The sequence below is a fragment of the Platalea leucorodia genome, assembly GCF_965183815.1.
Source record: "Platalea leucorodia genome assembly, chromosome: 3".
Lineage (NCBI taxonomy): Eukaryota > Metazoa > Chordata > Aves > Pelecaniformes > Threskiornithidae > Platalea > Platalea leucorodia.
Genome location: NC_138825.1, coordinates 8,595,085 through 8,621,921, shown reverse-complemented (window position 1 = coordinate 8,621,921; position 26,837 = coordinate 8,595,085). Strand labels below are relative to the sequence as shown.

General features: G+C 40.3%; 1 protein-coding gene across 1 annotated transcript in view; it reads right to left on the bottom strand.

Annotated features, from left to right (window-relative positions):
• Window positions 1–26,837, bottom strand: part of MACROD2 (mono-ADP ribosylhydrolase 2) — an 890,030-nt gene that overhangs the window by 36,014 nt on the left and 827,179 nt on the right. The window contains exons 12-17 of the mRNA XM_082306167.1: window positions 16,206–16,268; window positions 12,921–12,992; window positions 12,746–12,814; window positions 3,189–3,266; window positions 2,490–2,564; window positions 1,773–1,874 (exon numbers count right to left, since the gene is read on the bottom strand). Of these exons, the coding sequence (XP_082162293.1) occupies window positions 1,773–1,874; window positions 2,490–2,564; window positions 3,189–3,266; window positions 12,746–12,814; window positions 12,921–12,992; window positions 16,206–16,268 (459 nt within the window). The remainder of the gene's footprint in view (window positions 1–1,772; window positions 1,875–2,489; window positions 2,565–3,188; window positions 3,267–12,745; window positions 12,815–12,920; window positions 12,993–16,205; window positions 16,269–26,837) is intronic.

Genomic DNA, 26,837 nt, shown 5'->3' with positions numbered 1-26,837 from the left:
ACATGTTCTTATACCCATAAGAATGAAACAAAGCAAGGGAAAGCCTTAATTTCCTTCCCTTCTCAAAACCCTGAAAAAGCACCCGTTTATTTTCCCTGACCCAAAGACAGTATGTTCGGAAGAAGCTAAACAGAGTATCTATGCAGTTACCTCAGTGCTGTTATCCTGCATGTAGACTCCACACATCATCTCTTATCACGGAGCTGATAGAAAGCTCACTTAAATCAATGAGAGTTCTTCTGTGAACTTCAATGAGCTTTGGATTACACGAATCTCGTACAGGAGCAATACCCGAGCCCCCAGGTAGGAACACGTTCCAAAATGTTTAGAAAGAACATTTTACTTACTTAGTACTTGAACCTTTTAAATCAGGGGTAGGAAAAGAAAAAGTGCCAAGAACAAGCCTTTTCTGACATTACCTTCGTTGCCTTAATGTTGCATATTTTAATAGTAGGTAGAACAGATGGTGAAATATAATCTCTCCACTGAGAACTAAATGACAGTGACTAGCTGTAGGGGACACTAAAGTATTAAAAAGAAGGAAATGTACAAATAATGGAAGTACATTTTGTCCAACTTGCTTTTGATGAGGCATAAAATAAAATGTAAATAATTTCTATTAGGAGGAAATTAACATAATGACTTTGGTATTTGCAATCAGAGTTAGGTTGTATTATATAACCTGGATTTCCAACTGAGGTAGCGCAATACCATTTACCTGGATTTGAAGTAAGGATTATATCAATTCTATTTTCACCGTCAGTAATAAAGCACAAAACCGATACCATTAACACAACTGATAATAAAGAGATGTGATTAGTCTCAACTTGGATAGGCAATTAAAAAAAAAAAAAAAAAAAAAAAAGAGAAGAAATGTTGTTTAGCTGTATATGAACAAAGAGGTTCTATTAACCTGGGTTTGCAGTGAAGAAGTGTCAATATTGCTAACACAGGTTTGCAATTAAGTTGGTATCAATGTGGCTGGGAAAATGAGTTCATAATTAGGACTACACAGTTAGTATTGACCTGAATTTTCAATAAAAATCATGTCTGTGTTTTAATTTGGAACTGTAAAATTCATCCCTGTGCTCTACAAATGACTATATAGTTATTAACTTTACAATTAGAGAATTATTTACATAATATGTTATATTTTATATAATCATGTGCCTGTTACAAATGGCCAGCTGAATGTAGGGTTCCCAGAAGTGTCTGACACTTAAAATGAAACTTCTACATTTCTTTGCAAAACCATTCCTACGGACTTAAATACTTTACTCCCAGAAAAAATTACTGCTTCAGCAAGACTGTGCTCCTCCCCCAAATATTGGGTTTTTTTTTAATTAGAATTACTAGTTTTAGTTAATTACTAGTTAAATCTCTATTAATGACCTCACAAATAATTATCATACCCATTTATTGTAAATACTCTCGATGCTTCTAGCGAACATGATCAAGAGGGTACTTAAATGGACATAAATTGGTTGTTTAATCAGCCTTATGCACTTTAATGCAGAAAACCAACAATGAGAGGAGTATTTATTTTAAAGTCACTTTAGAACCTGAGCGTGCGCTTTTTTGCACTTATTTTCCTATATAAATCCAAGTCCAATATATCAAAACAACACTCAAGGACAGGCAAAAAAGGATTTTTCTTAGGAAAAAAAAAAACAAAACACTTATGTGCTCTTTCCATGTTTCCTCACAATAGAAAAGGAGAACATGAGCCCAGCAGCATTCTCTGTCTCAATCTATTTTATAAGTAGCCTCACCTCCTTCTTCATCTTCTTCTTTTCCTCCTTCTTCTTTTTCCTCTGCACCATGAATCGAAGGTATCTCAACTTCTGTTGTGTCTTCTTGGTTCAACAATGGCTCTGAATAAATTTGATAAAAAGAAGATGAACAGTAAGGCTTTTCAGAACGGACATAAAAGGATTAACATACACTAGAGAGATTACCATTAAAAACACTGGCAGAGGAAAAGGATCCTTTTCCCCAAGAGCACAGATACAAAAGCTGTCTCAGGGAAATCCAAGGGGCTGTAGTTGAGAGCAAGGCCTTGGTCCTCCAAGATGCGGAGCTTTCTGGGATTTAGCACAAAAACCCACCCCAAGCACGGGCCTTCACCAGGACTCATCGCAAGCCCAGAGACACACGTACACAAGTGTTTTTCCAGACTGGGGACAGAGCATTCGGTGCTCTGAACATACAAGGCTGAAGTGCTAGTCATCAGGAATAAGTAATACAATGTTCACTTCTTTCTCTAACAGTCGCAGTCATTAAAAAGTCAGCTTTTCTCACCGAGAATCCACAGATACTCCCCTGCTCAGGGTTGAATTAGAGTTACCATAAGAAGATCTGACTCCACAGATTTAGCTTAGTAGGTAAGGAGAAAGAAAGGGAACTTAAACACTACTGATAACATCTGAGCAATAACTAGTGTTTTTGCCTGTTCATCTTGCTCTTTGGTTTCAAGGCATGTGCAGTACCTTCTATTTCCATGCAGGAGCTTTGGGAATCTGCCCCAGGTTTCATCTCCTCCTCTGCAGAAACATCCTGTTGTCCTGTTAACGTGACAAATTGAAAATGACATCAGCACAATGGCTGCGTGCGGGCAACGGCAAGTTCGTCAAAACAGGACACGAACCTAACGTGCAGCACAGTCCTTTTCAGCCAAATACTGCTTCTTTTCTATTAAATGAAGAATGTTGAAATTATTTTATATATGAAAATATCACTTAAACTCTAAGCATTAAGTATGTTAAATGGCTGGTCAAAACTGACCCTGAATCAACTTTTTTTTTTCTTCTTCTTCTGTAGCTCAGCCCTGACACACCGATTCTCATAGGAGCTGTTGCAAAGCTCTCACACTTGACAGTCGACTTAGCAGAAGGAACAGAATCACCCCACAGGCTTTTAGAACAACAACAACAAAGGACAATAACAACAATGCTGTGCGCCCAGGACCAATATGGTTAAACCCACATATTTGAAGACGTGTGTCTCTTCCAGCAACATCAGAGATTACCGCACCACAACTGGCTGGCACACAACCTCTGCTAGCCGACAGTGTTTTCTTAATGCAGCAGATGTCAGGCTGAAAACCACTGGATGCTGAAACTGAAAGAACTAAGGTTCCCAACTGGTTCATTATCTCTGTCTTAAAGAATTTTGATACAAAACTTTACCTTCGGCTTGATCTTGTTCACATCCCACAGGATGAGCTGGGTCACTCTCCTGTGCACCTTTGGGGTCTTTCAGGGAGTCTGCAGAAACAGCAAACAAACAAACAAATCCTGCAGCGGTTTTCATGCTGGAAAAGTCTGGTAGTTACTTCAGACACAGGTAGTCCTTAGGTGCTAGCTTCATATCTGGCATTCTGATACAGTGACAGATTTTCTATCTGTTTAACTACAGACATATATACTACAAAAGTATACTCACGGGTTTCAATTATTCAAATTGATTTCAAAATCCGTACACTTACTGAGCAGTTTTTTGCCTGCAGTACAAACCTTAAACAAGGAGCTGGCAAGAAAGGGTGCGTAAGAATAAGCAGCAGTGCTACTGAGAATTTTATTTCTAATGAACGGAGTGGCACAAAGCTATAGGAAACAGCGCAAACCACCCACTTGATAAATAAAGTGATTTCTTATTTATTTAGAACAATGCCAGTACTTGTCATGGTTGGACTTCCACAAGCTTGACAAACGTTAAGTCCTATAAATCCCAGTGCAAATCCTAGCCTCATTTCACTTGATGACAGAACTCCCAAGGTCATTATCGTGGCCATGCTTTACCTTTTGGGGGAGACCAGCAAAATGAACTGCCCAAAGCCGTAGCCTGAACCAGTGGCACAGTGAGGTTTAAATTACATGACGTAAGTCCAATCGCTATGCCATCTGCAGTCTTCATAAACGCAGGGCATTATTTTGTTGTGTTGAACGACATTTTCTGACAACAGCCACTCCTTAGTTTTCGCGTGGGGATGGAGAAAGGCATCGTTCCACCGCAGTCAGGAAATCACAGCAACACAGCCACCCGCTTAACTCTGCTCATCTGCATAGCACACAGCTTTCAGTGGATCAAGAGCTGCCTTTGAGCCTTGTTAAAAAACACCGCTGATCTAACTGGACATTTCTGCAAACTACAGGGGTAAGTACGCTTGAGGTCAAAACAACGGTAACAGATAATCACTATTTGTGTTCCAGAGTGAAACGCTTTCTAAAATGCTGCTAGATGGAAAACTTCAGTAACAGTGCCAAAAGATCTATGGTGCATGATAATAAATTATGCTATGACAGTCTTGTTACGGCTCTACTTCTAGCAGGTCCCTTTCTACAATATAGCAGAGCAAATCTTACAATATACCAAAGGATGCCCCTGTAAAACTCTGTTCCTGAAACTTGCCAAGAATAATCTCTGACGGATAAGTGAGAAAGCTGGGTTGTTAACATCTGATCCAAACTTAATAATCTGTAGAAAAGGTATGCACTGAAAGTGTGTGGCTTTAATTAACTGCAAATAATCCCCCAAGGCAAATATTTAATTACCTGCACAGCTTCCTACTTCTTTCGTGGCATGACAATAAGCTTATAAATCCAAGTTTGAAAGCAGAATATCTCACTGATGTACAATTTGCTAAAATTTGTCCTTGCTGCACTTTTTTTCACCCTACTGTGGACTTAAAATACTACTCACTTCTATCAGCTGGACCGCTGTGCTGGCCTTTCATACTAGGATGCCACATTATGCTACGAGTTGCAAGGGATTACCCTATCAGCCCGAATCAGAGCAAATATAAATTAGAATTTCATCAAATTCCAAGCTTAATCAAAAAGCGAGCTGAAGGACCTCTTGGTGTAAATGGGAATGGCACTGAAAATCTGTAGGGAATTTTTCAAGCAAACTTTAAACCCATTGAGTGAAATTCTGGCTTTGCTGAAGTATTTGACAAAGCTTTCAGGATATCAAACAAGCCAAGATTTGTACCACCGTACCTTAAATTAACATAAACTTTTTCGGTGTGGTTTAGTTGCATGTTTGTAAAAGGAACTGTACTGACAAAGCTGGAATCAGAAGTCCTCTGCCTTAAGTACCATGCAGCCAGGGCCTGAACGCAGCCCTTCAAACAGCCCAAAGTGATGATAAAGCGTGATATTACCTGCTACGGGCAGGAGAGATGCACGCGGCTCTGTCCCACCAGGCCCTTAGAGCTATCTTATCCTACGCCTATTGCACAGTACTTCATACTCCCAGACCTGTGCCTTTAATCTCAGTTCACAGGTGCCACCTTTTCTCCTAGAATGAGGAATGACTCCAATTTCATGCAAAAATCAATCCCCAGCATCAGAGGAGCAATTATGTGCTTTGGTCAATAACAACAAATGGAGTTTAAGGAGCCCCGTGCTCGGCTGATGTATGCGCCCCGTCACGCTGCAGTTTGTTGTGGAGCATCACGTAGCTTATGGCAAACTACGGTTATTGCACAGTGTGGGGAGTTGTCGCTACTCCCACCCTTCGGCAGAGCTGGCAGTTTGACCCCGCAGCTGCGCTGAGCGCCAGCGTTAGGCACCACAGCTAGAGACCACCTATGCTATTTGGCACATCTTCACACATTCCCGTAGCTGGCTCTGCACAGTTTATTCTTATGGGATTGTAATTTTGTGTTAAACTTTCGTTTTGGTCATAAACAGTTTTCTAATTGTTCCAGGGTTCAAGAAAGCAATTTAAAAATGGCACAGGAATCCAAATTATCGCAGGCAACATACAATGATAATTTTGCACAAGTTATTTTTTGTAAAGAGTGTTACTGAAAAGAGTAGAACATGGACAGGAGTTACTGCCTAGCTGTAAGAGTTCATGGCTCTTATTTCAGCAGCAGCAATCAGCCGTTGCATTCGTATGCAGATGCTGAGTTTCAAAATCTTTGAGGTCAAGACCTTACCAAAGATTTCTTCTTTTCAAACGCAAATATTAGATCAAATATTCAAGCCAAAAGGTCCAAAGACAGATTTACTTTTAGGATTAACAAGAATAAAATAAAGCAAAGGAATAAATCCAGGTTTATGAAGAAAATCTGAGCCAAGCAAGAGTAAAAGTATAAGACCAAATGCACCGGTCAATAAAAGCTGTTCTCAAATTGGATATGAGGCAAGCGTGCCACCTCCATTTCAGCTGGCAAGCAGTGGTGGAAATCCCAGAAACGCTGATGATGCACTGCTTTCTGCGTGCAAGTTTTCACGAGGGTAGTGGTATTCCTTGGCCTTAGCTGGTCCTCTGTGCTCGCTTAGCCCTTTAGAGCCTTATGCAACTGGGCATAAGCCAGTATCATAGCCCTAAACAATTCCAGGGTCTACAAAAGCTCTGGCCATCCCTAAAGCCTTTGTTCATCCCTAATTGGCTACGGAACTACCTCTGATTTTTTAAATGGCATAAAGCAGTGTTAGTCTTTTCCTAACACTGCTACTTATCTGTTAAGTCGTACTGGAGAATCCAAGTCAGGATATTATTTCATAGCACAGTACGCTTAGTTTTTTGATAACACATGCTGAGCACTATTTACCTTGGGTAACCACAAATTGGGACTCCAAGGGTTAACATTCCTCCAGGCAGGACTCAAAATAATCAGTGTTTCTGACACCAAACTGGAGCACAGTTCCTAATGTCATCATTGATCACACATGAATGAACCAAAAGTGACATTTAATGACATAAATGAACCAAAGATAGGCCACTTTTATCTACCGCACATCAAGCATTGAAGTGCTCATTGAAGTCTGAGCATCCCTTAGTTCCTTCAAACCTGCTTTTATTTGGTGGCTGCAGTGACAGTGTCCACGTCAGGAGCACTTGGCTCTGCACCCCTCCATTGTATTGAAACAACTGTCTCATGGGGCTGCGTGGTTGAATGCGCCTGGGAATTAGCCCCAACCTTTAACAACCCGTGAAGAAAACATCTGGACTTCAAGTAAGCCGATCAGAATACTCCCCAAGTATATTCACTGTTCCAATATATCAACTGTATGTTGAATTCAGCTCCAAGAAAACCATCTAGCTTGCAATAAACTATCAATCCTACCCTTCCTGCCAATAATCAGACACTATTTTGTCTGAATACTGCATAAACCCCCATACTTTTCCATGCCATTCTTTTTTTTTTTTTTTTTTTTGACTGTACAAAGCAACACTGCTCAAACAAAATTTTGCAAATGCTAAGGAAGAGAAGAAATCGTAAGATCTGAATGTTAAGTGGTTTTAATGATCTTTTAAAATTCACTTCCCCAGCTACTCTCTGTATGGCTTATTTACTGAGTCGTTTCTAATGTGCAACACACCTGGGTCCTGCATACAGCACAGATAAATCACCATGTTTTAGGGAGCTGTAAGAAGATTAAAGAGGGAAAAAGCTGGTCATTATGAAAGAAACAGGTTCAGTGCATTTTATTTTTTAAGCATGATACTGTGAAAAATGACTGGAATATTTCCAGAGTGAAAGAAATCAAGCAGGCGTCTAAAATTACAGGTAATGGTGTGCACGGAGGCTGCCACATGATTAGGGTATTCTTTTGCCTCATAAACCGAGGAAAATGTGTTAAAATGAAGTACTATAAAATTGTGATTTATGAGAAGTTAGGGAGAGATTCTTGAGCTTTGACTTTAAAATGTTATTTTTATATCCGCCAAGATTTCATTTTAATCTATCTTTATGACAGATTAGATTTATTGGAGACCAAGTTTATACGGCTTGGTAAAACAGACCTTTTTAGGTGCAACAACCTGTAGAGATATTTTTGCAAGTGTTCGGGTAATAGACCAGGCTGTTCATCTCCGCAGGTGGGGTCCACCGGGTAATGCTCCCACCCGCTCGTGCTTTGAGCTGACAGAAGGGCATCTCGTCTAACCTCACCTTCTGTCCACAAGAGAAATTTCAGGTGCAGTTGGTATGATAACCCTGGGCATCCTGCTGCTGCCGGCAGGGGCAGGGCCTGTTGTACAGGGCACTGGGAAAGGAAAAAGCTGAGAAAAACCTGGCTGCCTCGGCTAAACCCTTCCCAGAAGAAGATGCCGCACGGCTGAAGGTAAGGGTTGAGGAGGAGAGATGGAAGGAGTGGGCGCTCGCATCGGACTGACGGGAGCGCAGCTGGATGGCTCCAGGTCAGCTAATATTTTAAAATAAGTAGGATCTAAATAAACCAGCTAAGTAGATTAGTGTCAGCTGTTGCGGCTGCCTGTACTGGCGAAGGGTAGAGCAGAAATACCTCTTGAGTAGTTTATGGTCTGGACCCCGTCCGGATGCGCAATGCTACAGATAGGTCAGACTGAAAGGAAAAGCGAATAACCCGCATTATGTACAGCTCAAAGTGACCATTATGGAGGGTGTTAGGAGAACAGGCACTTGGTTGGATGGTGATGGTTATATACCTGGTTTAAAAAAAAAACCAAACCACACCATTTAGCTTGTGTTAGCCAATTTGCTTTCATAGAAATCCTTCTAACCAAGGGTGAGAAAAATGTTATCACTCTAGCTGGCATGCAGAGCCACAGCTACGGCTGGGGGTGTTGAAACTCCTCCATTAAAAAGGTTCTTTTTCAGTTACCTATAATTGAAATTTTTCAGGCTGAAATTTTCCAGGTCTAATCATAGCCCAAGGGTGAAGTAAAAACATTTCATTGGTAGCTGCTGAGCGCTCAGCAATTCTGAAAATCAGGTCATTCATTTAGATGTCTTAATATATACTTAAGAGCTGATTTTAAACACCTCTTTTTGAACATATTAGCGTTTCAGTCAATCTTTTTCACCCACTTATCAATGTCTAATTTACGTCAATTCGCACAGCTCCCCTGCATTTGAAATGCTCTATCTTTCAGTTTATCCCTTCTCAATCATCTATGTCTTTAGGACATCAAGATTTTTTCCATGGTGAGAACTACAGCTGGCCAAACAGGAATTTTATATCCATTATGTTTTACAGGCAGGATACTTACAGGCTTCTGGGTTGCACAAAGTGAGTTTTTAGGGCTAACCCCTAGCCAAGGCATACACGTAATTCTGTTTCTGACAACATAAACCCTCCAGCTGACTGAATCTGACTCCATGTAGAAAAATAGTTACTTGCTTTAAATGGCACTCCCACAGGAGCACAGACTTTGGTGAACACCTGGTAATAATTAATCGCTACTTTATTTTTTAAATTAATTAGCATATGATTTAATTTAGTTGACCTTCAAATGAAAATTCAGTTCTTATTAAGTGCTAATGAATTAAAATCAGCGTATTGTGCACAGAAACTTTGCCATGATTGCATAATGGGGAGTTCATTCTTCACCTGTACTAAATCCAGTTCCTTTTTTCATTTTTCTACCAGAAAGCCCTATCATTAAACCAGGCTAAATAGTAATTGGTAGGACAGGTAACTGAGATGAAGATGCAGAACACTCACTCACACACACACACACGCATGTGCACGCACACATACTCTTTTCAAAAAAAAAAAATAATCACAGGTTCAAACCAGTCCACAGCTACCTACAATATGGTCCATTTAAAATGAGTTTCTAGTCCCAGCACAATCTTGTATGGACAGGCATACTAGACTGAGTGCAGCCTGATACGTGTTTTATCTACTGCATAAACATTAATGACTTTAATCACTTTGTTCTGCCCTTACACTTCATAAAGAGAAGCATCTCTAACTTGAAATATGCCGCGTATAAAGGATCTACTTCCATATGCACAGTAATGAAGCGCTACGCAGGTGCTGCCTAGAGATGTCAGCTCTCCCCCCAAGAGCTAATAGTTATGCATGCAAGTTTTCAAGGGTAAAATTGCAGCATTTCTTTACGGTATTTCCAGACAGTGGAAATAGAAACTTGGCACAGACTGGAATAAGAGGATACCTCCCCAGCATAACATCAAACATCTTGATATTCTTGGAATATGACTGCTCTGCTTTTTTTTTTTTTGAGGACAGGAAAAATCCAGTCTGCTCAAAGGCCACATGCAAACTGGGCCCATGTGGACCTTTTTTCCTGGACAGTGTCTCTTCTACTGTGAATAACAGAAGAGATACACTTTCACATTAATATGGGGTTTTTAATCTCACAGTAGGTTTTCATTTTAATCGGAGCCCCTCAAAACATGATTCCTGCACTGCTCCATGCACTTATCACGAAACATCCCCTTTCATGTTCCCATCCTTCCCCTTTTTCTTTAAAAAAACCTGATAAAGACGACTCAGGTAAGACAAAAATACTAGAACTTCATGGTAGCAGAGATGCATGTGCTCTGTGTTGAGTATCACCACATTTTAGAGCAATAAATAGCTACTTCAATGTGTTTGCTATATTCTAATCCCAGAAATATGAGAAAAAAGTAAGCAGAAAAACTACTAGTCAACTCTAATTGGAGTCAAAATACTTGTTTTGGTGCACTCACCAGACCTGACATTTGAAAGACTGCTATACTTCCATAGTAGGCTTGGAAACCTATTCAGAGTGGTTTAAACTATGCATTTTGGGACTATGCAGCCTAGACTTATTTGCCACAAATCTCCTTTTCACAGTAATGAGGTGGAATGACTGGAAAAACATAATTTCTTTAAATGCTTTACATCCAGTTCATTTAGTAGAAGATAAACTACAGAAATGAGCATGTTCCAGAACCTGGCAGGTTTTAGCTGTGTTAACTCAGTGGGCAAACAATTTGAAGGCTGAAATTTATTTCGGGAGCAGCAGGTGTTTTCAGAAACGCCAGGATTTTGTAAAAGTGCCACTTCCCAAGTGGTAGCAAGTTTTTTGTAACATTAGTATTCATTTTAAAACAACTCACAATCTAAGATCTGAAAAGTTAAAAATCTATTAATGGAAATAAGGATTAAAACCACAGCCTGGTGGACACAGCAGCCTCATTGTTCAAAATTCTTGGTTACATTTAAAAAACTAGCAAGCAAATCCCAAAACATGTTCTTTCCCCCACCGCTTCTTTTTTCTAGTTGTACGACTTTACAAACAAAATATATGGAGGAGAGTTTGTCTTGCTCCTTTTTCCCTACCAGATGCTTTCCGTCTTACTTTTGAGGAGAGGTAGGACATCAAAGAGAAGCTACCCTTTGGATTCCTCAGGGCACTATCTCTTCTGCCAACCTCTCAAGAGAAGAGGGGAAAACACTATACTCTTAGCATATTACAGGAAAAGTGAGACATATAGCACCAAGATGGCTACTTTCCTGAGAGAAGACAACTAAGACAATGGGTCAGAAAAGATGGAGTGGTTACACATTGCGATGGTCACTGAAAAGCACATCAGAAGACACTGGCTTCATAGTCAGGAACGAGCACTCAAAGCAATACCAAAGCGTCGGGATCTTCAGCAAGACTACAGACAGCAAAAAAAAATTCCAAACCCAAAGCTTCACCGTGACCCTCACATTATGAAACATAAAAAACACATTTGATGGGGGATTTTATAGATACAGTATACATAAACAGGCCAAATGTCAGCAAAAAAAGAGAAATGAATGACAGGCAATCACCAGCTATGCTGAGCCTGAATCTATCACTGTTTTGCCTTCCACTAGCTTTGCCACGACCTTAATCTGTGAAGATATCAAAAGCAGAAGCCAGTGCTCTGACAAGGGTTTGCGGCTTTTTTTCCCTGCAGGATCAATCAATCAGTTAAGAGAGCACTTAAATCAACCTGCACAAGGCTTTGAACTCATAATCAGGTAAGTATGTGGGCTCTCTAGCATGTGTCTTTGGAAAAAAAGGGCAAGATCTCACACCCCGTCACACTTATCTAGAAAAATGAGAAGAGAGTCAAGCAGCGACGCTGAATTAAACATTAAATCTTTTAAAATAAATAAGTTAATGGATGTTAATAATTATGTTATCTCAGTAAAATGCATTAAAATTTTCTATTAGTCTTTCTTGAAGGCTGTACTGATGGACTGTATTTATTATAGATAGCATAACTCCTGTTTTGAATTACCAGTAGCGAACATTTTATAAATCACCCAGGCTTTTTCCTGACGTACCCCCACAAAAATGCCAAAAACCATAGACGGGCATAAGCAATTAATAGCGTGATATCATAAGAGTATCAAAAACAGTACGTCTGTGCACTGGTTCCTATCTGTAAACCAACAACTCCACAGGAAAAATCTCAGCTTGAAACATTTAAATTAGATCATCTCTCTTTCTTGTTTCCTAAACTCCCTGTCATTTGGCCCTGTGACACTTTTAAATATTTATCACAAACTAAATGATCTGAGTGCCCAGCACAGTCTGCACAAGATAAACATTACTTTCTCCCTCCCAATTATGACTTCATCTCCTCCTGTCTCCTCTTGATGTGTTTATAGCTATTGTGTTTTTCTTTTTCCCCATCAGGAGAGCACCGAATAGGGAGCTAATATTGCCGAGACAGATGCGCATGCTTAACTGTACGCCTGTGAGTGACCCCAGCAAGCCCAAGCTTTGGGCTTATTTCTGATATGTCAGGTATGATATTTTAGTACTACCTCTGTAACAAGGGGACTTAGGAATTCACTGCATCTCTCCTACCAGCACAACAGCTGGTGCCGAGTACTTCATTACAAAGACTTTTGTAAATGAAAATCCAAGCATTTACCTATTTCTGTATTGTTTAACTGTGATTTTGGCAATTTCCAGACAAAGGAAAATAAGGCTTTACGAAATGTCCTCTTGGGACTGGATATTTTGAAATACAATTTACAATCTGTACCTTTATCCTCACTCAGGTCTGTTTCTTCTGATGATGATAGGCTGGCTACAGCTGAAGGTTTCATCTCATCTATAAGAACCACGGAAATGAAAGAGAAGTTATTCATGAGATAGCAAACTGATGAACCACTTTACTGAAAAAAAGTGTTACACCTTATTGAGGCGAGATACTAGACCTGAATTTGATTTACTGGGCTTCCATCCATTCACGTTGCATTTGCCGGCCATTACCAGTCTGATTATCTTCCCTAAGCCAGGGGCAAACTTACATTACAATACTGCCAGATCAACTCTATATTTCAATTTCTCATAATACAGAGAGAGGCACAGCTATCAGTTTCATGGGTAGGCTGGTGTTGCTATTTGCTCTGAGGTTCCTTTTTTAATTTAATCCATCTATTTTGAGAAAAAACAATTAAGCCATTCTTATCTTTAATCATGTCCATGGATCCCATTGGAATCAAAATGATTACATGCAAATGCTTTCCTGAAAATAGAAGCTTTCATGAATCAGGCCTGAAATTTAGCAAGTCCCTGAAAATCTGTGGCTTGGAGTTTTTTAACGGTAGAGCATGCAGGTAAAACCATCATAGCTAATAGATAAAACTAGTAGCTGAATTTAATAGAATTTTTCAACTTTCACTGTTGCTTTTTCTTGGCAATTTTTACAGTTCTAAAACCTTTATAAGCCTTTTTTTTCATTTCTAGCCCTTCGTTTCTTTCAAAAGACTTGCCTCTGATGATTCTCACAAAATTTTCTTCCTAATATAGTCATCGAGTATTTTTAAGTACCTTGAAACAAGAGCTCTGAACCACCTGCCATTTTGTTTTCCCACGTGTTAACTGTGAAGTTCACTGATGATAGACTGGAAGCCAGACTTTAAAAAAACCACACCGTAATAGCTGAAAAATTTCAGGCCAGTCTTTATACACTATAACTGGCTTTTTCACTACTGTATATCAAGAATATATAAATCTTTATGTAATGGACTGGGTAATACAGTGTCTATTTTTCATCCTACATTTTCTTTCACAATATCAAAGTATATGATTTGTGATTTGTCACACTCAGATGAAGGTTATGCCTTTTGGTTTAGAAAATACAAATAAGAACTTTAACTTTTGATGGGATTGCTCCTTACAGTGATCATTCATACAGATTAGAAACTCTTTTAGGCATACAACTGCGTATCTTAGAAAATCCGCTCATTTCCTACTGCCAAGAAAGGACACAGAAGCAGCAATCTAAAAGTTCCTGATGATGTTTTGTCTCTGCAATGAGTAGAGTGGAAAGCAGCAGCAATTCATTAACTGAATGTAACTAACTCAAGGTAATTGTATACCTCTCTGTTCTTGTCACCATGTGAACCAGTAGGAATAAATGTTAAGCCAAATATTTTTTTCTTGTAACGCTGTGTGCCTGTGGCCAAGGAGGTGATTCACGGACTATGCGTAGGCACAATGCTATCTTTAGGCATGTACCTAAAACACGTTCCTAAAATATGACATTTTCTGGATCTGGGACCTAAAATGTCTGGATCTTTTCTTTGACACTCTTCATGAGAGTAACAAAACATGACTACCAATATGAGATAGCAAAAGAATGTACATCATGGCTCTGATAAACCAGCTCTGACAGCTCGTAACGTAACAAGTCATAATGACGGTTTTGGGAAAAACGCAATGCATTTAAGACGCCTCCAGTAGCAAAGTAATAATTTAGAGAGGTACCTATTCCTTAATTCTCTTGGGAAAAATGAAAAGTATCTCATTCAATTGAGCTGTTTTGCGAATCAAAATAGCAGGGAAATACGCACCCCATCAGAATGAATATGGCTGACAGGTACAACGGGCTGTATTTGGCATCCGTAGACAGTAGTATCAACCGGGTTTAACAGGAACCTCTGCAGATGGAGCTAGGAGCTCCTAGCAGTACTAGCTCTTAGGTGAGCTAGCAGCCAAGCAGTACTTGATACGGGTAAAAGCTCAAGATTGCTTAGGCAAAGATATGCCCCTGCCTTATCAGAGATTCAAAACAGAGTCTTGATTCAGACAGAGCAACTCATTCCTCCCTTCTCCCTTTCGCCTGTTTAAAATATGACTAGCATAAAAGTGGAAAACCCAGGAAAGGAAACATGGTTGTCCTCCAGCATTTACAAAATAGCACTGCATGCTTATCTTGGGGAGGATAAAGGGCCTAGGTCTCGTTTGCTGAGGTCCATGGGAATCTTTTTTATTCTGTAATACTGCATGCCTATAGCTTTACTTCCCACTGCTTGCCCTGTGCGAGGACATGAAGAAGAGGTGATAAGGAGGACATGAAACACAGAAGGACTTCAAGCACTTGCGGACAGCATCAGCTGTTAACACCCAGTTGCAGAAGACTGACCTGTGGAGTGCAGGGAGAAATGCTGCGCTTCCACATACACAGTGCATAGGACAAAAAGAAGGACCCTCATCAAATGAATTCTGCATGTGGAAACAGCCACCATGCGTTAAGCAAACCAGGTAAGTCAAGAATCTAGGCCTTCTAAATTTTTTTGCTGCATTTACTGGCTGGCCTTTTTCAGCTCAATCTTCAATTCTGATTAAAAAAAAAAAAAAAAAGTTCTGAAGAAAACTGTTTCACACTCTCTGGATTAAGTATCTGTAGGCAACAACCTGCACTACAATGAGAAAAAAAACCAACCAAACAAGAAAAGCGTTGTTTTACATGTAATACTACGCTAAAAGAAATCCTTAAGAAATAAGTGGATTTACAGACATTGTGAGTGTCTCTTCAGCTCTTTTGATAACTTATTAATTCTAGTTGTCTTTTGAATTGAACAGAGTTGGGTAGGATAAAAAATACAACCATAAACAGAAAAAATAATAGAAAATCTATTGTGAACACAGCGACATCGTATTTTAAAATATTGAACTCACTATAATTTATAAGCATGCCATCTGCAAAAGCCACTGCTTGTGAACTCTGACATTCATTCGCCGTATATGGAATATCTTTGTGTATGGATTTAAGTCTTCATAACCCCTGAGACTTGTGTAGACAATTTATTAAAACTTGAAAATACCCTTTAAAATCTTCAGAAGTAGAGTTTTCATCAAAAGAAGCCTGCTTCCTTCTCCTCCAAATTTCCTTTTCCCCTATCTCTATTCCATGCAGAAGGCTACTCTGTTGTAGACAGAGGGAAAATTATTTCTTTCTAGTTAGAGGACTAGCTAGAGGTAGTCCACCTTAAAGGGAGAATGTAGAGCTGGTAAGCTGAAGAGGGGCATCTGCATTCCTGCATTGCAATACATTCATTCATAATGAATGGAGGTGCGGTCTCTAATGGGAGAACTGCTCAAGACCTGAGCAAACAAACATGTACAAACATTCCCTGTCAATAGCATTGACTAAGGTTATTGTTCACCAATGTGGATAAAACCTAAGAAAGTCCTTTAAGGAACTCGGTACAAACCTGCTTCTCGGCTCTGGGCCTCGGTTTCTTCGGTGTTTTGCTTCTCCTCTGTGCCGCTACCACCTATCGATGAAAACACATAAAAATTATTTATGATATATCTTTTTATTGGTAACAGCAGCAGCAATATTAATTGTAACCAATTCAGCACAAACTGCTAATTTACAGCAAGGTACCGTGATAAAGGGGGAGAGATATAAAAGTAAACTGAAAAAAACTGCGAACATAACCAGTTACATTTAAAACAGTCACATTTTCACATCTCAAGCTGAGGAAGGGGGGTAGATTAAAGATTTTATCTCAGTAAGCACACTGGAAATATCTGTAGGCCAAATAAAGGTATGTTTCCCTAAACACTGTCTGCAATAGATGAAATTGTCGCTTGATCTTAGTCTATGTATTTTTTCCTAGGATTATTTTCCGCCAGTAACATTTCCACAAGATCCTTGAAGTGGCTGTGTTTCCGACTTGCAGAAGCTACTTCAATGCTCATGGAAGGTAAGAACAGGAGGGGAAGAATCGCCCAAATTTTATTTTAAAGCAAAATGCACAATGCCACTTAGCATAAAGTATAAAAATGCATCACAAACGACTGCAAAGAAGAGAGCAAAATAAACCAAAGTAAGATTGCTAGGATTGAATGCATTTTTCCCCTTTTTACATTCACATTCATTCCCAGTTTTCTCCACTACTTTGCATTCGCATTCATTATCCATTTTCTTCCCTCCAGCCCCCTTTCGGAAGGCAGGTACCAAACAGTGAATTACCACCGAGAAAAGTAATACCCTGGGGAACGTCTATGGACACGAGATCAAGCTCTCTTAACCTTTGCTTGGCCTGATTAGAAATATATCAGGAAGTCTGTATTTTCAATGATGGAGAAGGCTCTTTTAGCTTCATAATAATCTTATAGGCTGCAGTGCAGCATGCTGGATCAGATGCGATGGCTACACTCCCTCTTTTCCAGGATGGCGAGATAGATGACGAGAACAGCTGAGTACCAGCCTTAATGAGGCATTTGAAAAACTGACTGCTGAGCATATATACTGGGAGAAAGGAAATTCATTCCCAGGCCTGTAAATGGCTTGATAATGATACACATATTTTTTGCTGTGATCTTTTCTGGCTCCTGGGTTTTTCTGATTACAGCTTCTCTAAAGCAACATGGTTAAAGTTCCTTGCGCCACCACCTTGCTTTTACTTAACACTAGAGTCTGTTGAAGAGAACAGCAGTAGCCCAAATGCAATTAGGTGGATGGAAGAAAAACAGAGAAAGCACGTGTTTTTCAGAAGCAAACGTACATCTGGTGGCACGCTGCATTCAGCTAATATTTAAAGGCTGAGGTATGACGCTCTCCCTCTTTCCAGCAGGCAATACATCCTGGCATCCAGCAGATGGGACTAGCGGAGAAGTATTTCCATGCTGACCCTGCACACAGCTGCTCTCAGGAGCAGAGGGGATGGAGCAGGAGTTTGACAGCCCACCTGAGAGGGGAGAGGTGGGCAGGCAGCGGCTGATGACCGTCAGCGGGGACTCGGGCCTCCTGCCTGCTTGGTAACTCTTTGTATGGATTTTAACCAGCCTTAGCGGATGACTAGCTATAGCGATTTCTTAGCACATTAGTGAGCTCTAACCTGTAAAAAATTGCATTACATGGATGACCAAAATGGCTTGATAAAACCAGCTGGGTTTTTCCTTGCTTCGCTTGAAATCAAAAAGTATTCTTTTCAAAATCAGCGTTCTGCCTGTCCACACACAATAGGAGGACTGCACACAAAATAGAAAGTTAGCTGTACTAGAAGATAAACTTTTCTCTCCCCCTCCCCTTTTCTTGTAAAACACGGGCTTGCGACTTCGCAAGCTTTGCAGCAAGCAATTAATAAATAAGGAAAAAACCCATTTGTATCACCAGGGTGCTTCAAAGGGATAAAGTCACCTAGCTCAGGAGCTGTGGAAAGGAACAGTACGTTCAAGACAATCCTGTGTGGCAACACTTGAAAAATCTTTACCATTAGGTCAGATCCAAAGAGAATATTGCATCACTGCGAAACAAGCAGTGCCAAAGCCTAAAGGATTTAATTATGGCCAAGTGCAACATGTTTCGCTTTGCACGGAAAGACTTTACATTCAGAAAAAGCAGGTCAGGCATAAATGGTAACTACCGCTATATCACTGAAAATCATTTCAGCAATTACCTTACTGCATTCACAATGTAAAACTACATTTCCGGATAATACTTGTTTCTACATCCATTATAACGAGTATGACTACAACCATGAGTTATTTGGCTAAAACCAGGTATTTCAAGGATTCATTCATGTTTATCGCCAAGGGACTAAGTCTCTTGTTAAAGAGCTTACTTAGAGCTTACTTACTCAAAGCAAACTTAAAAGTACAAAAGAAAGTTTAAATGATCATCTGGTTCATCAGATTATCAGATAAAGCATATATTCATCAGTACGTTTTGTTAACCCTAAGTCTATTATTTCACTGGAGATTCACTGTTTAAAACTGGCATAATAGAACGATAATTACAGCACTACATATTGGATTATCAACATGTTTTCCATCTAACACTTCATTTTGTTCCTCTAGAAAGAAAGATGTAAAAGACTAAGCAGAAGCTTCACCTCTTGTACTGTGACCCAGTCCAACAGACTGACTGGATCGTGACATGAAAATTAATCTCGATCAGCATATTGAAAGTACATGTTGTGCATGTGAAGTGACTTCGACAGATTTAGAGAAAAGGAAACGCTAAAAAATTGAGTGGACAAGTGATCCTCAAGTAAATGACTTGCAGAAGGAAGGGTTAAGCTCTGCTAGGCCTGGAGAATCTCTTCATCTTAGGAGAAAGGGAGGAAGCGGAGTACGAATACACCGATAAGAAAGCAAACTATAGGGTGGAGAAGTGACTAATCCCAAAGTGTCTGACAAACAGTTTTTTTCCCTTTTTATAAAAACCCTTCTAATGAGCCTGTCACTGAGTGTCTTCTACTGATGAAAAGTCTTTCTCTAATTATTGCTCTCCATTGGAACTGGGTGCAGAGCAAATGGAAAGGCTTTAAGCAGCACATGCTCAAGGCAAAGAGCTGAAAATATATTTTACAAGAGTAGCAAGCCAGTTTTTCCACCATATTTTTATTCACCCCTGGCTCTCCTTTTCTCCAGGCAGCACAGCCAGACCCAGCGCTTTCCCTTGAGTCTTCCCCATGACATTATTAATAATAAAAATGTCTTTTCCACTGGATGGCTTCTACAGTATCTGCCATCCTTCTCTTTCCACTACTGCAGCAACGGCAATTGCACTTCCTTTAGGTGAAAGCTGTCCTCACAATATCTGCTTTTCTATCATACTAGTAATTGAACAGCAATCTGTCACTCACTCCAAAGGAGATAGAAGAAGCAGTGAATGACGTGTCATGTCATTTTAGGCCAGCAAATGCAAATGATTTTGAGCCACATCAAAAGACAAAAGGGAACATCTGTTTCTTTTCCCCGGCATGGCAGTCAGTTGGAAAAACAGGAGTTTGAGAATTACAGTAACACTGTAGAAACAAAATAAGCACATCGGACACTAAAATACCTACTTCTGGCCATATATTTTCCTTTCCCTTGCCAAGCTGACTACTGCCTGACAGGCGCTTGCTCTCTCCTCTTGGCCTTTTTCTTTGAGATCAGCAAGAAAATTCCCCCACCCAAATGATATATACCCACATTTATATTTGGTAGAAAACAAGCTAAACAGTGATCAATCAGCACACTCAGCAAGCTGGCAGAGCAAGCAGCACTTCTAACTCAACTAGAAAACCGGATACTCTGCGAGTGCCTGCCCACTTTATGTTAAGGAGAGGTATTTAGCATGCGCAGCGATATGCCAGCTGCAGTAGCAGCCCCAAAACGAAGCAGATGATATGATAAATAATAAGCCGGCAGTCAGATGGGAGAGGGCTGGGACAAGATCCCTGTGAAAGTCCAGAGGACAAACTCTCGGCAGCAGCACCAGAGCAGATTTTACTATTCTTCCCATTTTCTCTGCGAGACCCTGGAGGCATGTGGCTTTTTACATCTTTCACTGTTCTTGCGACAAACATGGCAAGTCAAAAATATTAATAGCCTGCTGGCCTCTTGGCTCTTCCCATTTCAGAGCTGAATAAGTGCCAGGTTTGCTCATACACCTACTCCTCTTCAGCAGTCCCTTTCTTCACAAGCAGTCAGCGACGTACTTAGAGCTGAGGCTAAAGTCAGTGTCTTAAAAACCGGTACAAAAAAGACGTTTTCCAGAAGAAAACAGAACTGCAGATAATGTATTTTTAGTTAAAGGAAGGAATTCTGCATAACCCAGTACAAACCAGTCTACTTCTACCCCTCCAACATAGATGTTATTAATAAAATTGATTTCCTTACTGAGAAAGCTGTACTTATATCATCCATAGTGTGTCAACAGTCAGAGTAAGGTTCCTTCAAACCACCTCCTCCTTTGTGGAGTAGAAATAAAACAGACAGAGGGTCAACACCTCAGGCTCACATCTTGTTTGCCACTCTCACATATTGGTGTACGTTTCACATCCCCGAGCACCAGGTTTGACCCTGTTACATCCCCGGATGGCTCTTGCCATGCAAGTCTGGGTGCATGCTCTGGTTCTCCGGGTGGCCAACGACCAGGGACCTCTCCTGAGGTCTGGCCTGTGAATCTCTCTTCAAGCTGCGCCACGCTTCTATGACAAATGCAAATACAAACCAAGATCTGGCAGATAAAGGATGCCAGTTTTGAATTATCTTTTTTACAGCACAAAAATATTGCCACGGTAATCATACTAATGATATGAAGGTCCTTCTAGGATAACAGGGAAACTAATTAATGAGAAAATTAAAAATATAGGCCTTGATCTTACAGCTGCTACATTCTGCACACATGAGTAGATACGCTGACTCCAGTGAAATTCCTAAAGTGCAAGAAGAAAGGACTTATATATCCATATATACACTCAAGATCATACAGCCTGCAACCATTTTCAGACTATTCCAGTGACAAAATGATATCAGACATAAAACAAGAAGCACATACACACAAAGGCCATTATTGTAGAACTACAAACACATTAAAATGAATCATTAGGGTGGTGGCCTGAGGTTACTGAACGTTTTCAGTTTGCATTTTAATTTCTTTTAATTAAATTATGATTTAGGTCAGTTTTAATTACTACTTGTCTATAACCCCTTTGGGGTAAATTTTAAGAAGGGTTAGTAAAGAGTTATCTGCAGTAAGTGTTTAATGGAGTTATGAGACTTCTTCCCTCTGTGCTGCTTCAACAATTTACCTCACTGCAGACACAGACCTGAACGCGCTGCTGTCAATGCACCCAGCCTAGTGAAGTTGTCAGCGTAATAAATAACAGGTTTTCATTTTCATGCAGCATTTTGTCAAGAATTGTCGAGGAGTGTGGGAAAAGAATGAGAAAATTGTAGCTCGTGAGGATTATCTCAGAGGTTAAAAATAACGCTATTGTATTTCACCTATTTAACGTCCTGAGAAATATAGGAGCCGAATCTAAAGCCCACTGAAGTCACTAGGCGTGTCCCCCTGGCCTCACTCCTCCATGGATCACGAGACACGTAACTTGGCCTCATTATACCTTTCCTGGCTGTGGAAGAACCAGGGGACAACTGCTACAGCATCAAATTAGGTGCTTAGAAGACACGAGCACTCAGATTTGTCCCAACTCGCTTCATACATAACATTGCTGGGAACGCTGTGCTAGGCTGGTTTTTCACTGGGTGTAATTCTTCTGTTTGACATACAGCGTGACTCAGATTTTGCAATACAGGTGCCTGGCAAGAGACATCTAAAATTTCATTGCCAAAGATGCTGATCATCGCTATTTCTGACAATCTGCAACTGTGACTGTTCAAAACAAATGAAAGCAGACATCTCCTGGAAGCTCGAGCTGTCCAACATAACCAGAATAAGGACATCGTACCCTAGACGTCATACACAACCCGTACAGAGGACAAAGATACAACTGGCATTTGATGCGAACAATACACACACTGAGCTGCACAAGTATTATCGCTGTTATCATGGTCTACAAAAGTGGGCAGAAATCGCTCATGTGAGTTGATGCATGTTGAAAAGCAGGCGGAGGCAGAGGTCAGAGCAGAACGGAGGAGCCCTGACTCCTAGCCCTACACACAGTCCTATCTAAGAGACAGAGAAAGAAAGGGACCCCATACGTGAAGGTGCACGATATGATCACAAATTTTATTGTTACTGTGTCAATTTACCGTTCGTTCATACTTTCCCGGTGTGCCTAAGAGACTGGGTAACCGCACGCCGTTAAGGACTGTGGCACAGCTTCTTTTCCAAGCCACAGTCAAAATAAAACATGAGACCTATTTCAATTTTTTTGCATACAGGCCACGAAATCATGTGGTGTGGCAATGTAACAAAGTTTAGAAATGGACAGAGAAGCCACACAGGAGATCATGCTTGTTGAAAACAGCATAAAACGTGAACCAAAACATGCACTATTTTGCTTCAATATTTCAGAATTAAGGGACTAGCCCTGTCTTCTGCACTGGACCTGAACAATCGTGATGGTTTACTGTTATTCACATCATGGTTAGAAATGAGAAATGAATTCCTTTCTTGACAGATGAGTCCCCTGCAGGTACGCTGGTTTGTCACTGTGTATAATTCTCCTCTGACAACATTGCATTAGTCACTTTAGTAACTTACTATTTTGCACCTTAGCTCATCTCCGGAGAAAGAAAATCTACTCTGAAGCATTTAGTGTGAAAACAGGAACTGCAACTGTTTGCCTGGTACAGTTTACACATGTGTACATTCAGCTGCTAAAAGAAACCCAAATGGGTAAATGGTCAACACAACAGGACTGCATGTCATCAAAATGAGCTGCGTTTTCAAAGTTGTCTTGTGTAGCCACTGCACCACAATTTAATGAAACAGTAGAAGCCACTTCAGCAACGAAAAGAATCTTCTAAGAAGGGTTTGCTCGGAGAGCAAATACAAATAAAAATACAGATAACGTCCTGTTTTTCCCCTGGCTAAGTGGAAGGTGATCACCTGATATTCTGAGAGCTGTAATTAGTCGAGACAAATGGTGGACTTCAAAACAGAAGTGAAAAAATAAGCTATCAACCAAAGTGGATAGGGGTTAATAGCATCACTTCAAATATAACCAATCTGCGTTGAGGTGAAACATTTCACAGACATGTTTGATACACACACTTCCCAGGGAATTTCTTCTGTAGCACTTTATCTTAATTTAAAATTGTATTTAAGGATTTGGTTTGGTGGCAAGAAGAATACAGTAACTTCTAAGCTATCTTAATAAGAAGTAGCACTTTTAAGGCTGAATAAGAGAGTGTGTGGTTTTGAAGTATAATTATGTGCCTAGATGTTAATTTTTAGTAGATTATGAGTGGAGCAGAAATTTACTGAAGAATATTACTGCCCTGTGGGATGCAAAGAAGAAATGTAGCTACAATTTCTCAAATGATAAAAGAATTGCTTGCTATAAACCGAGGAACATTTGAAAACTAATCAGAAGTCGAATCTAGTTAATATTAATCCATACCTTAAGGAAAGAGACAATCAGGCCTGCACAGTATTAGAAGGCCCTTAGAAAAGACACTTCAAACATCCCTGGGTAATGGTAACACACAGCAGCTGTTGTACGCACCCACCCAGCCCCAGGGAGGATTAAGCCCACCTCAGAGGAAAGCAGCACAAGTCAAGCACTGTTGACTTTTGTGGGTGCATACACTATATCCTTCTCTACGAAGCCAGGGAGCGAGCAGCAAAGCTGCAAAATTTGTGATATATAAAGGAGAACCAGGAAGGGGAAGCCTTATGTTTATCTCGCAATTAAAGGACTAAACTGTAAAATGAGTTTTATTTTCTAGTCCCAAGACTATGCACTTTTTGGAATTGGACAAAAACTTTTGGGGAGAAGGAATGAGGAGCCAGGGCATCTCCCTCTCGGTGAGCATCCTACCTAATGGCCACGATCGGCTGAACCAATGAGTTGTCGAGATAAGATGCGACCCCATTTCACCCTATTTCTACTGTGTACTCCAACCACTAGACTGACATCTCTCATGCACAGAGCGTCCACCGAGCGAGGCAGAAGCCTGCTGGTGAGCCTCGGACTCCTGACGCTGCTGAGCAACATTTCAGACATTTGATGTTGCCCCTGAAAGCCAAGGGGTCGACAGTGTGATGACCCCATCAGGCAAAGGAACCAGCTCTACCAACTCTCTTAAAGGTGATTTGTGTTCATTTTGACCTTCCTGGCTTGGCTTATCCATCAAACTGTTCTCCTTCCCACCAAGTGAACAGAAAGCAGACAAAGTTCATCCCGGACGAGCAATTCCAACAGACCAGCTCCTCACACATACACTGAGCCTCAGCTAAGGTGATCGCGTGAGACCAACGACCTCTCAATCTATCAGGAAGAATCTGGTCATTCATTTTGGGAGAAGCTTATGAGAAAAGCTGGAGCAAGACAACTTGCAGAACTCCAGTTCTGTCTTCACATCCCTCGAGGGAGGGCAAGGAGGATCCTGACCTTAGGAGGCACAGAAGCAGCTTTTGCTGCATGGATTGATTATCTTTCTCCTGGAGAAGGAGAAAGATCAGGCAATTTGTGCTGCTGTTATTAGATGTATTAGTCGTCTTTGATACAATATTGATCACCTGCAGACCATGGTGGGAATGGATGGGGCAGCTCTTGGGCAGGCTCCGTTTTATATCTGAGAAATCGTGTAAGGAAGGAAAGGGCAAACAGTTTTGCTTCTCCCAGTATCAAGAAAATCTATTGCACACACCTCGCCGTTCAGTAGATATAGGAGGACATTTGGGGAGGTAGCTAAGAAAAACAAGGAACATTTTAAATTTTTGTTTTGTTAGACTTTTGTAAAAATTGTTTGCTTTTGCTTGGTGACAATCAGTAGGATGAGAGCAGGTGACCTGTGGCATTTGTGCTAACTCGTGGCTGCTGTGCTGTGACAAGTACTGCCATTTTGTCTATGTAATTACTTTAGGATTGTGTTATGAAGCTAGTGAAGTCAGACATGCTAAGTTTTGTTTAGAGCCAAACATATTTTTCTCACCTGAGACTTTACAATCACTCAGTCACTGAGTGTACCTGACCAAGGGGAAAGGCAAAATTATCACTGGCTGATTTTACTCTCCCAGGACCCGGGGGGGGAGGAAAAAGAGAGAAAATTACACTGTATGTTTGCACGTGTCAAACCTGAAATACTGCAGGGAACCTGGGAGTAAAGAATGTTTCTCCATGTATCCAGTCTATTCATTTCCCCAGACAATAACCTGCGCTACAGTGAAAAACTACTGAATACAACCATTGACAGGAGAATCTGCTATGCAGTTCACGCTTGCTTTTCTCTATCAACGGTCTGAAGGCAGAGAACAATATATCTAATAGCATAATAACAGACACCATTAATACTTTAGAGGTTCAGTATAAAATTGCTTTCATTAGCATGTCAAGTGTTTATTTTAGCTTACTGCAAAACAAGCTCCTTACATACAGCCACTTATTCAACTTTCCTTGATTGCAGAGAGGGTAATAATGAAGGAGCCCACTTTCCGTGATCTTCTGTGGGATTTTTACATGCGCTGAAAAGATATTGCTCCATTACCTCTAGCCAATGAACCAGCTTGGTGCGCTGGAGAAAAATATTACAGCAGAAATATTACCGAACTCAGTGGAATAGTTTTTACAGACTGCCACAAGGGCATGCATGAGGCTGTTAAAATAGCGAGCTATATTCCCATCTTCAGTCTAAAAGGACACTGACAACTAAGCAGAGGGAAAAATATCTGGTTCTTCCTGGGCCTCAGTGTATATTTGTTAAACATTTTATATCTGGTCATGTTACCGGGGGAAAATAATATCTTATGTTAAACATAACTATCTTTGGACTTGCTTTTATTGCTAAAAGCTAGGGGTTGTGGGGTTTTTTTTGTTTGCTGTTTTTTTGGGTTTGTTCGTTTTTTTTAAATTTGGGGTACCTAAAGCATGTGAACAATCCCAAAGCTAAAACACGCTGAACACAAAGCCCTTCAGTTTTACCATGAGGAAAATTCAACAAAGTTGACCTCAGGCAGAGTCTGGCTTTATTGTGTTTTATTTGAGACTGTTTATATGCATTAGCTACTCAGAAGTTCTTTTAAAAAGAAAAAAAAAAAAAAGAAAAAAAGAAAAAGGCATTTTTTTTGGAAGTGAAGACAAACTGCTACCTAAATAAAATTACTCAGACATGTAGTTCTGGTTCATGTCACATATTCACAGCTTTCATAATCTTCAAGGCTCCCCATTAAAAGTTCTTTTAATTAGTCAAAACCAACAGCTAATAATTAGAACAGTAGAAACTAAATCCTATTCTCAGACAAATGTGTGCAAATCCCATTTACTTAAATGGAAATGGCTCACAGGTGTGTTACATTAGACTCTAGCCACTCGGCAACTTTATAGGAATTCAGTGTCTGGAGCCTAACGGCTTGACTCCTCTTCAAAACAGAGGCACAGGTAATGCCAGAAATCTGATCCAGGTTTCTTCCCCAGCCCCCCTCAGCAAAC